Source organism: Lepisosteus platostomus, chromosome 3, assembly GCF_059453375.1.
Source record: "Lepisosteus platostomus isolate fLepPlt1 chromosome 3, fLepPlt1.hap1, whole genome shotgun sequence".
Lineage (NCBI taxonomy): Eukaryota > Metazoa > Chordata > Actinopteri > Semionotiformes > Lepisosteidae > Lepisosteus > Lepisosteus platostomus.
In genome coordinates, this window is record NC_142613.1 from 74,821,041 (window position 1) to 74,834,750 (window position 13,710).

A 13,710-nucleotide genomic window follows, 5' to 3' on the forward strand; every position below is an offset into this window, starting at 1 on the left:
CCAACCCAAACAATATGGTCCTCTCTGCTCCCCCCCTACTGTGTTTCTCTGAGTCCTGTCCTCACAGGTCTCTTCTCTGGTGCCCAAGTTCTCTCCTGTGTGCAGCGAGGCAGTCTGTGTCCCACCATATTCTTCTCTGTCCGATATCTCAAGTCATGACTAGCGTTTTTGTCATGAGTGTGGGCACAGCTAAGGGCTTGGGCCTAATTAGCAAAACAACTAAATGCAAAAAAGCCGGGAGTAAAAATGCACTGCCTGTTCTTCCCCTTGTTCCGGAGCCTCCCTATCGGTCACAGGCACAGTTGGAAACCGGTCATGCAACCCCATGCAACTTCTGAACTGTGTCCCAGGCGGCTGCACTAGGAGGACCTTTGACAGAAGGAGGAGCTCAAGGAACAAGAAGAGAAACACATCAACCCCTTAGGGACACACTGGCCATTCTTGTCAAATATGGTTGATAAGTCAATAAAAGTCAATATATTCATCAAAATCAATATGGTTCCCAACACCTGTGGCCCCACATCCAAATTCTGTCACTGCGTGACACATATTACACTGGAGAGAGTTCTAACGAGATGATCGGCCAAAGTCAGGGGGGCCAACTCAGGGGTGGAGACCGCAAAATGGGAACGAGCCTGCTAGTCAAAACCCAGGCCACAGTCCCCGCCGCGCTCACGGAAAACTGAGACGCGCCTGCAGGTCGAACCACGGACAGGGGTCCGGAGAACAGCGGAAAGCCTGGGTGGCGGCCGAAGCTGAGGTGAGCTGTTCTGGACGTCCAGCTGCCAGTGGTTGGCGGTGGCCCAGCCTCGCTCCCAGCCCACAGATTCTCCGTGTGCTGAAGTTATGTTCCTTCCGTCGGCTTGTTCACGTGAGCTGGTGCACCTCTGCTTTGCTCTTGGCAAAGGGGAACCCGCGAGAGTCTCCTCATATAGAAGCATATAAATATATCTCCCTATATTTATAATATTGTGGAAACGCTAAGCACAAAAACACAAGAACATTTCAATCTAGTCAAAAATGGCAGAGGATGTGGAGTGCAGTACTTGAAATTATTATTTGATTTCTGAAGAGACTTGGAACTGTTGCAGCAGCTTGGCTCAAAGGCTAACATTTTCCAAAAGGTATTTGTCTCATGAACTGGCAGGAAAAAAGGGGAACCAGTATATTTTACTCCTGTTTATTTTCTAATGGCTGTTTTTCTCTCACAAACACTGAACCATCCTCAAATGTAGATGGGTGCATTGGAAATAATGGAAAATGTACGTTTCTTTTTCTTCTTCCCTTAGTAATCTGAAAAACATCGATGCCAATGGGTTTGTTCAGAAAGCAGTAAACGCTTCCAATGTGTATGAAAACATTGTCAAGTATATAGAGGAAGCAAACGCTACCGCAGAAACTACACTTAACTTTGCGCAGAGGGCTGATGATGTAAGTGTCTGAAGGTTGCCAACACTGTCTCTATTAACCTACAGTGCGTATTTCAGGATGTGAGATTCCTTCAGAGTAGATGCTGTAAAACTGTTTCACTAGGAATAACAACACTGAAGAATCAATCATACTGAAAGGATCATGAAGTGTTTCAGTCAAGAAAAGTTGTCTTAACCCGCTTGGCCGAGGGCTGACCTCCTGGCCAGAAGACGAGGAGGCTGGGGACCCCCTGCAGAGTGAGGGGTGACCCAGGGGCAGCTGCAGAGGGGGAGGTGGGGGGGGGGGGGTATGAGGCAGAAAGACATGCAAGGAAGAGAAGGGGGTTATAGTATTTCTGCTGTTTTAGGTGAGGAGACATGTCAGGAGCAGCTACGTATTTCTGACAACAGAGTCTAATTGAACTTGGCTGTTGTCATCCCCCCCGAACTTTCGTTATAAACTCCATTTAAACTACTTCACGTCCATGTTCTAGCACGGTTCATGCTTAATTTCTCAGCTCCTCACAAACAAAAACAGATCTGTACATCTTGACACCTTTACACTCAGCAGAGCGTTTCTGCGGTTTCTATACTGAGAGAAGGAATCGGGACCGGAGCTATCACAGGCTGCTGCCATGAATGTTGTTGTACTTTTTCTTCACATGATCTTCCCTGTTTTAAAGGCAATATCGGGAATCACAGCTGAGGTCGGCTTCAATAAACAAAAAAGCCGTGAGGTTTTTGTAGGAGCCACTAACGTACAGACAAGACAAGATGGTAATTTCCGTTTTAGACTTTTATGTTATACACATGATGTTTATGTTATTGTTTTAAGGCATGTTTATTTAAAATCATTATTCCTGAATAGACAGTGAATGTTTCATTTGTGCCTATTCCCTGAAGTGACAGCATAAGATTGGTTTTTGTTAGCTCTTTCCATCTCACCCTGTTGACTGTATTAAATACCTCTTACATGTATCGCTTTCGCAGAGTCAGAAGCTTCACTGAGTGACAACAGGAAATATGTAGATGAAACAAAGGAGACAATGAGTGAAGTTAGACAAAAACTGTCAGAAGCTTTAAGTCGACTCAATACCATTGATAAAGGTAAGGGGTGTTGGATTATAGTTTCTTCCAAATGCTGTCCAGCAACTACAGGAATACTATTCTATTATGTTTTGTGACGAAAAGTGAAATTAAAATTGGGGAAAAAAGTGTTAGAAATATAATAAAGTTCCTTGCATTTATAGAATGTTTTTCATCCCAAAGGATTCCAAACTTGTATGAGCTATTAAATTATCCATCTATCATCAGAAAGCTTGTTATTCCTGGCTAGGGCACCAGCAGCCCAGAGCCTGTCCTGGAAGCATAGGGCACATGGTAGAGCCCTGGGTGGGACACCAGTCTATCTTAGAGTCATAGTTTTTACAAGATCTGTCATGGATATGTTAGCACATTGCGAAATGTACAGTATGTGCTCTTTGAAAACGAATAACTACAAAAAGCAACAGCACTGCCACTGTCTTCAATTTGTCAGCAGGGTGAAGTGTTATTATTGTGTTACTATTCAGGGCTCTTAAGAGTGGGTTGGGGGTAAAATGAAGAGGTGCCACAGGGGTGTAGCAATTAGCACTCATACGCCATGGGTCTTGGGTTCGAAATACTACGTTAGAACTTAAGTTCTAATAGTTTAACCAATGCTGGAGTGCTTACAGTGTGGAGTTTGTGTATTTTCTCCCCATAGTGCAATGAATGTTTGGACATTATTGGTCATATGTAGTATATGTGGACATTAAAGTAACATCTACACCAGAATGGAAATCTCCAAAGTATAAATTTCTTCAAAGAGGACACTATTAACACAATGGGATTAACATAATCACTTATTTAAGGTTCTGAATCAACATCATAATTACAGTTATGTAGCGCTTTTCTGGACACTCCACTCAAAGCTCTTTACAGGTAATGGGGATCCCCTCCACCACCACCAGTGTGCAGCCCCACCTGGATGATGTGACAGCAGCCAGAGTGCACCAGTACACTCCCCACACACCAGCTCTCATTGGGGAGGAGAGCAAGAGTGATGAAGACAATTCATCGATGGGGGTTATTAGGAGGCCATGATTGGTAAAGGCCAATGGGAAATTTTGGCCAGGACGCCAGGGTTATACCCCTAGTCTTTTCGAGAAACGCCCTAGGATTTTTAATGACCACTGTGAGTCAGGACCTCAGTTTTATGTCTCATCTGAAGGATGGCGTCTTTTTACAATATAGCGTCCCCGTCACTATACTGGGGCACTAGGACCCACATAGACTGCAGAGTGAGCGCCCCCTACTGGCTGCGGTAACACCTCTTCCAGCAGCAACCATAGTTTTTCCCAGGAGGTCTCCCATCGAGGTACTGACCAGGCTCACACCTGCTGAGCTTCAGTGGGCTGCCAGCTGTGAGGGTGCAGGGTGATACAGCTGCTGACAATATATATAATATAAACATTACCATCACATGTGAAAGCTCTCCAAAGAGCACGAGACTTCCTTCAATCATTTTCATTACCATTAATCTTAAACGTTTTTAGCTTTAACTGGCATGTTGTTCAACACTGAACTTTCAGCAGTTTCTCAGTTTTAATTTTTAGTTCAGATGCTCGGGCATACTGTAATGGGCTTCATCTCACTCATTTTAGGAAAGGAGTAAGACAAGCGTACAGTACACGCTGGAACCCAGGGTGTTATGTCTGTGGCATTAATTTATAGCTGAAGCAAAACTTTTTTTTGGAATGACAGTTAATACGGCACAGCGCCTGACGTTTGCAAGAGGGGTTGCGGAGAGTACCCTGAACAACACAGCTCAGGTCCTGCAGAGTATCAGTCCCGTCAATGCGGAAGTCCAGGAGTGGGCGAGAAACCTGAACAATTCGGAATATGACACCTCTGCATACAAGCTGGCAGTGAACACAGCAGGGGAAGCAGGTACAGTACCTCTATCTTCTCCATATTTGTAACTGTGGCAAAGACTTACAGTAGTTGTAAAAAGTAACAGATAAGTTAATTGTACTGCTGTGTCTCTACAAAATATGTACTATATGAGTAGAAACCCTGTTTTCTGTATGGTTTAAGTCTTTAGTGATAAAATGGGGATAGATGATGTGGTTTTGACAAGAATAATCAGTTCTCCTTTTCGGTATTTGTTCATTGAAAACTACAGTATAGGTAGAAAATATCAAAAGAAATTAAAGACTTTGTGTGCTTTTACTTTCACAGATTTCCGTGAAGTGTTTTGATGGATATTACAGAAAACTTTTGACCTAATATACCTGAATTGTCTTCTGCCATTATAATAGAATCATATTGTCACATGACGGAGGAACATTGTTGTTTCAGTCAATACAGATGTATAAGCACTGTTTGTGATTCATTACTGTACATCACAGATATATTCTAAATGTTACAATTCTGACTATTTGTTCTGTCACTGTTCCTGCTGTTCCTGAAAAGGAATTAGAAGTGCGCACTAAAAATCAGATTAGTGTCTCTGAATATCAAGAGCTGTTCACTCTCTCTTAGCAACCTGGGTGTTTAAAATTAGTAAATCATGTTTGAGGCTTTTCTTCTTCTTTATTGGAACCCATGCTCACCTGCCGTCTTGATTATAGTGGAAAGCCTAACAGAGATAGTCCCCGAACTGCTGGATAAACTGCGAGTAGTGGAAGAGAAAAAGCCCGTGAAAAATATTTCCACCAACATCATGAGAATCAGAGAGCTCATTGCCCAGGCCAGGAGTGTAGCCAGGAAGGTAAGCTACAAAACATCCCATCGCTTTTCCGTGGCCCAGAGCGCATCCCAAGAAGCAGGATACACCCTGGACAGGACGACAATTAATCGCAAGGCACGCACACACACACACCAAGGCCAATTTTACAGAAGCCAGTTAACCTAATGGCTTGTCGTTTGACTGTGGAAGGAATCCAGAGGTCCTGGAGGAAACCCAGCTGATCATGAACATGGAAACTCCACACGGATAGTAGCCCAGGTCTGGACTTGAGCCTATGGCTCTAGTGCAGCAACACATCAATGCTAACCATCGTGCCAGCATCATATCCCAGCTGCAAAACAACAAAAGCAAAACATTCTCACTGATCAATTCTAGATGTTGGAGTGAGGAGCTGTGTCAGCGTGTGTTGGCTGCAAAGGAACAAGTAAAGGTTAATTCCACACCGAAAAGTCGAAGGAAGCAAGGCAAAGTTTTGCCTGCTGACACACCTGAAGAAGGCTCAACAGCCAAAATCAGTGTGAAATGAATTTGTATTTGTTCCTTTTTTTACTACAACCCCCTGAAAAGCTATATCGTCTACACAGAGTGCATGGAAACTTTAAAATTTACTTTTGAAAATTCATAGGTTACACAGGTCTTGCTCAGTCTTCACCATTAGTTCAGTGTAGTGGGCTTTGTAAATGTCACCATGCTAATAAAGAGACAACTTTTGGTGGAGGTGAAATTAAATGTAATATATATTGAATCAGATATATTGTAAGGTAATTGGCAGTTAGGGATAAACAGCCATTGCCTTTTGGAGAAACATTGCCAACATTACAATGTTTTCTCCTTCTTTGTAAATCAGGTCCAGGTCTCCATGAAGTTTGATGGTCAGACAGCTGTTGAAGTCCACCCTCAGACAAACCTTGAAGAGCTGAAGACTGTCACTTCCATAAGTTTATACATGAAGATAGAAACTGAAAAGGAGCCTGTGCAAAACAGATTCATCTTCTATCTGGGTAATAAAAATGTAAGTCTCAACTTAAAAGGTCTTTCACAGACGTGTAAAGTTTCACTTGATTATGGACCTTCACAACGTGTAGTCACAGTAAAGCAACAAATACATGTTCTTTGTACGGTATCTAGGAACCCATTTAAAAGTATCCCAATGCAAAGACTTTGAGACAGTACCTCTCAACAAATGCAATAATCTTAATTTTTGCCTCTTTAATCTTCATTTTTATCTTTTTCTATCCAATTTATTTTACATGTATTATATATAAACATTTAACCCCTTTAACCAATACAGGCTTGCGGGGGAGCTGGAGCCTATCCCAGCAAGCAACAGTTGCAAGGCAGGGTACACCCTGGATGGGACACCAGTCCATCATAGAGTGGGCTGACACAAATACAGACACAAACACTCACACCAGGAGCCAATTCATCTACCAGCATGTCCTTGGACAGGGAGGAAACTGGAGCACGCAAACACAGGGAGAACATGCAAACTCCCCACAGGCAGAACCCCAGTTCTGGAATTGAACCCAGGGCCCCAGCGCTGTGAGGCAGCAGTGCCACCCATTGTGCCACCATGCCTCCCACCAGCATACCTTTAAATTAATTGGGCAATTTTGTGATTGATCGTATCAAATAAATCTCTGTGAGCTCAGGTCAGAACAGCCCATATGAGGAGGAGATTGTCAAGCAGGGTGTCCATTACATTGCAATATTAGCTTTAGACCCTAACCTTTGAGGCCCTGCAGACATGCTCCTCCAACACCTCCTGCCTGCCAGTCATTCATCTCCTGACACACTGCAGGCTTCACAGTGTATCGCAGGAAACAGTTCAAATGGTGCATTCTAAGCCTGCATGTGACTGAGCAGGGGAGTTGTGTTGATATGAGTTTGGAAGCTAATGCACCCCAACCCCTGGAAGAAATTGGGATACATTGTAATTAATTACTCATACCTCTCCAAGCTAATTCTAAGGTTATTTGCTGCAGTTTGTGTTAGAATACACTGGTCACGGGAAAAATGCATTACTGTGCATAAACATGGGGTACAAATACCAATAATCATACTGTAAACTCAGATTTCAGTGACCACTTTGTAGATTATAGGATTCATAATTTAAGAAGATCAGTAAATATTCCATCCTGATGCTTGCAATTCTGTTACCTATGAACAAATCATAGGAAAAATTCATGCTGGAAGCCCGTTACCTTTTCTTTTCACAGGGCAGAAAGGACTATATGGGCCTTGCTATCAAGAACAATAACCTGGTCTACATCTACAATCTTGGAGGTGGTGATATCGAAATCCCCTTGAGTTCGAAGCCTGTCAGTACTTGGCCCCCTTCTTTCAACCTTGTGAAAGTGGAAAGGTAAGTGTATTGATATTTATCATGTGCCAGAGATTCCGTAAAACCTTTGTTTTTATTGAATTTCCACTAGGTCTGGGTAAAGCATATATGGGTATAGTTCCAAAAAAGACTAATATACAGTATATAGCTATTATGCTGTTTTTAACATCTGGGAAAGGTATTACTGAAAAGGCTGTTCAGAAACTTCAATACTCAAGATCAAGGCTAAGTATGCTGTATCTTTATGTAATGCTAATTTTATCTTTCTTGCCCAACGAGAGGATACACGTGAAATCGACAGGGAAGTGCCGCACATCTTTACACCAACAGTGGTGGGAGTTTGAAACAAGCCAATTCCTTAGCTTCTTTCAACAAATAACCAGACGTGAATTTTGGATGAATGAGATACTTATGATCAAATGACCTACAGGTAGCTGGGCTGAATGGCGTCCTGTTGTTTTTAGCTGTTCTTGTTAAGTACTGTATAAGTCCGTCTCCAGAGCTTCCCAGTGCAGTTCTGTGTACTGTGCTAGATTTGTAAGACCCCCAGCTTCTCTCTTTCACTCTTGTCTTGGGTAGACCAAAGTAGCTCTAGGACACACCCCCCTTTGTCAACAAGAAGAGGTGCCAGATTGATAAGGGTGAGACTCTGACAGATCGTGACAACACTCTTGGTCTTCCGGCAGGCTCGGCAGACATGGGAAGGTGTTCTTCACTGTACCGAGCACCGTCAGGAGCACGGCCGAGCAGAAGTTCATTCAGAAGGGGGAAGCTCCTGGGGTGGAGTCTCTGTTTGACCTGGACCCTGACAACACGGTCCTCTTTGTCGGGGGCGTTCCTCCAGACTTCAGGGTACAGCTGTTGCTCCACCTGCAGTGCGGCTGGGCCTCTTCACACCCAGATACTGTATAATCACAGGACAGAAGGCTCCTCTGTGTCCCCGAGTGTCGGTCTGGCTTGGCATTGGGGCACACACATCATACACAATTTCACACTTTATTATTTACCACCACCACCAACACAACAACAACAACAATGATAACATCTTTTTCAAATATCTTTAAAATCTTTTTGATTCTGTTGCATATGGTTGTATAAAGCAATACTGTACTTTAAATTGTGCAGATGTTCTTCCACTAAAATGTTGACTGTTATTTTGTTGGATCCTTTAAACACATACTTAGGACATTTCACTCTTGCTGCTTCCTTTTTAAAAAAATGCTGTACCTTCAAGACATTTGTGTGGTATATATTGTACATCAAAGACATGTACAGCACAGTATGTACAGTACAGCCTGAACTCAGAGTCAAAGCATCTATGGATTCTGATAGCATGTGTTAAAGGATCAGTCTATTTTGAGCATATTTTACTAGCATCAAAGGTGAGGTTTTTCTGCTTTTCTTGAGGAATTTATAGGTTAACGGTGTGCCAAAAGAAAGCCTACAGTATTCTCAGGAAAGCTCCAGGCTAGTCACAGCATTTTCAGTGCCCAAGAAGGTGCTAATTAATTCAAAGCTTGCAATCACTGCTTCTCGGCAGTTATCTTCCTCAACGGCCGCAACATTCACCTCACTCACAACTGCAAGCATGAATAGTTTTTCTTTCTCTGTGTTTAGCTGCCATCCAGTCTGAACCTTCCCGCTTTTGTTGGATGCATTGAGTTGGGCACCATGAACAATGAGGTGGTCAGCCTGTACCACTTCAAGCAAACACACAATGTTGACACCACAGCCACGCCTCCTTGTCCCAGGTAAATCAAATACCGTTTCATTTGATTTTTCTCTGTTCTTTCATCAGAGGAAAAAAAAAAACTTCAGTAATACCACCATCTATGAAAACAAAGCCCTGAAGTTGTCTTGTCTTCCTACTGATCATACCTACTGTACTTTTCTTTCCATTTCTGTTCTGGCAGAAACAAACTTGCTTTTGCACAGAGCAAAATAACCAGCTACCTTTTTGACGGAACTGGCTTTGCTCTTATCAACAATATTGGAAGAAGGGGAAAATTTGGAGCTGTAACACGATTTGACTTTGAAGTGAGAACCGTGGTGGACAATGGTCTTCTCTTGTTGATGGTCAATGGGGTAAGTGCAATGCCAGATACTTTATTCTCATTTTTACTATGGTCACGTAATGGGATGTAAACCGAGATGAAAGGCTGTGCCTGTTTTAGGAAAGGAATTCATGAAATAAAAGTTTCCTGTGAACCTCTCTTCACTGTAAACTTTTTGCTTTTGAAAAAAATACTTATACATTTAACATTTACTGTATTTACTAACAGAATGGACTGTATCGCCCAATAGGCAAAGTAGGTTTCATGGAAAAAATAAGAACAAAATCTAACAATGTTTTTTTTTATGATACAAGCTGTAACAAAGATCTCATCTTGAATAAATATATGTAAAGCAAGGATATGCTATCTGAAAAATAATATTCAAGATCATTTTGATCACCCATCTACCGATTGAAATCTCTACACCCATGAAAATGCTTCTGCTAGAGAGGCTGTAGTCTGGCTCTGCTAGAAAGCAGCTCCAGGAAATACAGCTGGGAACTGTTAAAAAACCAATGTCAAGTCTCTCCCATTGTTTTTCCAGACCAATTTCTTCATACTTGAGATAAAAGATGGCCTCCTGAGCCTTGTTTATGACTTTGGGTTCAGCAAGGGCCCTGTTACCCTGGAAAGCAACTCAACAAAACTGCGAATTAATGATGCAAGATCTCACGAGGTAATTTAGAACATTATGTCCAAGTTGTCATTTTGACACATGTGTTGTATAAAGACATAAGTATCATATATTCAGTGCTTTATGCAATTTCTTCAGTCTCGTTGAAGTAATGCATTTGTGTTTAAAGGTTAATATTGCACAGTACATACTGTACTGTATGTAGGATGTACGTACTATGTATAGCATAGCACGCTGGCTTCATAATGAATGAAACCACTCTGTTCTCTTTCAGATTTCTGTCATTTATCATCAGTCAAAGAAAGTCATTTTACTGGTGGACAGAAGCCATATAAAAACTTTGGAGAGTGAGCAGAAGCAAATGCCTTTCTCAGATATCTATATTGGAGGAGCTCCCTCCAGCATCTTAATGTCCAGGTAAACCTTTTTCAAACTGCATCTTAGAAAGCCACTCAGCAGAGAGCAGAGTGATCAACGCTTTCTATTGTCCCTCACGCGAGCAGATCAATACAGTATCTGTCTATCCGTACATGCTTCATTAGAACTATTTTCACTTACCCGTGTTGATGATATTTCAAGTGAAAAGCATTTCACAATTAAAATCCTTTGTAAATTCTGGTAATGTATTTCGAGAGCAAGATACAGAACTGAAATGTTTTCCTGTGCCTGGTTAGCTGTGTCATGAGTTTTAATTGCATTGAACAACTGACAGAGGGAAGGGACCTGTCCAGTAATTTGGATTGTGCTGAGACCAAGATTTCAAGTGCTCTGAAGAGTATGTAGCGGAGCTAGTTCGGGCACGGTGACGTCATCGCCCTCCCTGCGCGTAGCAGGGTGCTCAGCCGCCTGGGCTGGGGGGGGTCTCCTTTAGCTCATGCGGCTGGTTCCCTTTTGCGTTACGCCGAAGACCCGGGTTCGCGCCCCAGGTGTTGCAGGACGAAACGGGCGGCAGAGGGCACAAGCCCGCGCGGAACCGGAACGGTCTCAAGTGACATGATACTCTCTGACTTGGGTTTTTAAATTACTTGAGTAGAAGTGATTGATCAAGCTAGGGAGGCAGTGCTCTTGAGTGTCACCTGTGGTAAAGGTGAACTTGTTCAGAGTTCAGTTGCCCATCCTTGGTCATGTGAGTGTAGCCAACAGTGGCCAGGATGGCCTGAGTGGTGGCACCAAACTGATCATCGAGTGTCATCAGGACATGGTGAACTCAGCACTATCTGTCCCGTGGGCTTGCTGGGCTTAATGTGGGAAAAGTGTCACATGACTCCACGGGACTCAGAACGGTGTGCCAAGTTCTCCCAAGCAAGCCTGTGGCAGGAAGCCCAGTCTAACGCACTGCTTTCAAAATGTCAGGTTGTTATTTCTATGCTGCGCTTCACGTTTCTGCTTCGATTGCTATTCTTGCCCCAGACCTGAACTAGCTGCGCTTGTGGGCCTGAAAGGTTGTCTCAGAGGCTTCCAGTTCCAGAAGAAGGACTTCAACTTGCTGGAGGAGCCAGGCAGCATTGGAATCAGCTATGGGTGTCCAGAGGAATTATTTGTACGTGTGTCCAATAATATTAGTGTTGCATATACTGTATGAGGAGTCACAGCTATATCGCACACATACACATAGACAGTATATGGGATCTCATAGGTGACCACCACAATTAGGAGAATACTTCCAGCCAACTACACTATCTAGCAATTTTAAGGAGCTAGGAATCTTCTACACACAACAGGTTCTTTGTATCCCACAGCACCACCAGTGCACCCACAGGCCAGCACAGGAGAGTCAGAACCTCACCATTGTAGCTTACAATTTCAGAGAACTAAAATATTATTAGAGGAAAAGTTTCCGCAAGAGACACACACACAAAACAGATGCACACCATGGTCACCGAATACTTAACCAAATGTTCCCAATAATAAAATCAAGCAACGCCACTCTCCTGAAGTCAGCTCTGTCCTTTATCCCGGAGCACGTTCTTCCGCGGCACCGAAGGAAGAACAAAAATATTGTTTCAGTTGTCCTAAATATCCTCTCAGTCCTAAACTGCATGCCCCATTATGTATTAATTCAATTCAATTAAAGCTTTATTTTCCCCTGGGGGAAATTTGTTTTACAGCAGAGTCCTACACAGCTATAAAACAAAAACAGACAAACATCATCAACAAATGATATAGCACAAGAGTGTTTCAGGAGATAAGCATTGTTTTACATTGTTTGAGACTGAGATTGGAGAGAATAAAAGATTCCCTGTGTCTATTACCTTTATACCTGGGGACAGAGAGGCATCTCCCACAGTGTAAGAGCAGTGTAAATTCACAGTGGAGACGGTGTACCTCACACTCCAATAATGCTCCTGGCCTTCTTTAGGCCCCAGTGTCTGCAGAGGACATTTAGGTTAATTTGATCTGCCCCATTGATTTTGCAGCTTACAGTACATTCACTATTCTTCCTAGACGATTACAATTAATGGTGATGATGTTACCAAACCAAAAAGTGAGACAGTATTTTAAAATGCTTTAAATAAGTAACTTACAAAAAACTTTTAAAATAGTTCTGTCTGCCTAAAGTAGCCGAGATTTTATGCAAATTAAACCAAATTTCTGTTTGGATTGGATTTTGGAAGCCATTCTTAAATGACACCTACAGGTATTAAGCTTTGTTGAGCAAAAGAGACAGGTATTTCAAATACAGAGTTTTACATTGTTACAGATGCTCACATTATAAGCTTTAGAAGCTGGAGGAATATGTAATAATTTGATTTTCTTTTATTGTTTTTTACTGTTTTTGTACTTTACTATTACTTTACTATTTACTATTGGCTTTGCCTTTAACTACAGTCAGGAGCAGGATATTGTTTATAACGTTCTGTTAATAGATCACTATTCAAAAATTGAAGTTTTTCTTGTGGCCTATTTTCAAGGCTTTAAAGAGAGGTTGTTTTAATGTTGTTTCATGTTGCTATTTCTGTTATTTCTAATCTTTGACAGATGTCCCATCAAGCATATTTCAAAGGGGAAAGCTTCTTGAGCTCCAGTGCAAAAATTTCTCCATTTCACAGTTTTGAAGGAGGCTTTAATTTCAGAACCCTGCAGTCCGATGGGCTTCTTTTCTACCACAGTAATGGGGTACGTCACTTTTTCTTCTCAACATCCCTCTACTGTTCCAGTGCCATTTTAGTCTCAATGCTTTACCATGGATATTGAATATTGCAGTACACTCTCAAGCCATCACACGACACTGCACACTATACACTTAAACAGGCATCTTTTCAAAGGCATATGCTGGTTTGCACTAGAGCAGCTTCAGAGTGCCTTGCAGGACATTTAGCATCAGTTGGATGCATGATGCAGGATTCAGTGGCTGCATGGCAAGCTCCCAGGTCCCCTGAAAGTCACAGGGCTTTGCTCTTGTGAGGCAGACAGAAGACCGATTTAAGCTCGCCCAACCCTACGCAGTGCTCATTCGGCTCATGCTTGAACCAGCAATATATGTATAATAGGAGTTC

At 42.4% G+C, this 13,710-nt stretch overlaps 1 protein-coding gene across 1 annotated transcript in view; it reads left to right on the forward strand.

Annotated features, from left to right (window-relative positions):
- lama4 (laminin, alpha 4) overlaps positions 1–13,710 on the forward strand; it is a 47,796-nt gene that overhangs the window by 25,338 nt on the left and 8,748 nt on the right. The window contains exons 16-29 of the mRNA XM_088626808.1: positions 1,290–1,431; positions 2,093–2,186; positions 2,400–2,516; positions 4,194–4,379; positions 5,063–5,202; positions 6,029–6,193; positions 7,401–7,546; positions 8,212–8,377; positions 9,143–9,276; positions 9,439–9,610; positions 10,124–10,255; positions 10,488–10,630; positions 11,624–11,753; positions 13,193–13,330. Coding sequence (XP_088482934.1) covers positions 1,290–1,431; positions 2,093–2,186; positions 2,400–2,516; positions 4,194–4,379; positions 5,063–5,202; positions 6,029–6,193; positions 7,401–7,546; positions 8,212–8,377; positions 9,143–9,276; positions 9,439–9,610; positions 10,124–10,255; positions 10,488–10,630; positions 11,624–11,753; positions 13,193–13,330 — 2,005 coding nt within the window. The remainder of the gene's footprint in view (positions 1–1,289; positions 1,432–2,092; positions 2,187–2,399; positions 2,517–4,193; positions 4,380–5,062; positions 5,203–6,028; positions 6,194–7,400; positions 7,547–8,211; positions 8,378–9,142; positions 9,277–9,438; positions 9,611–10,123; positions 10,256–10,487; positions 10,631–11,623; positions 11,754–13,192; positions 13,331–13,710) is intronic.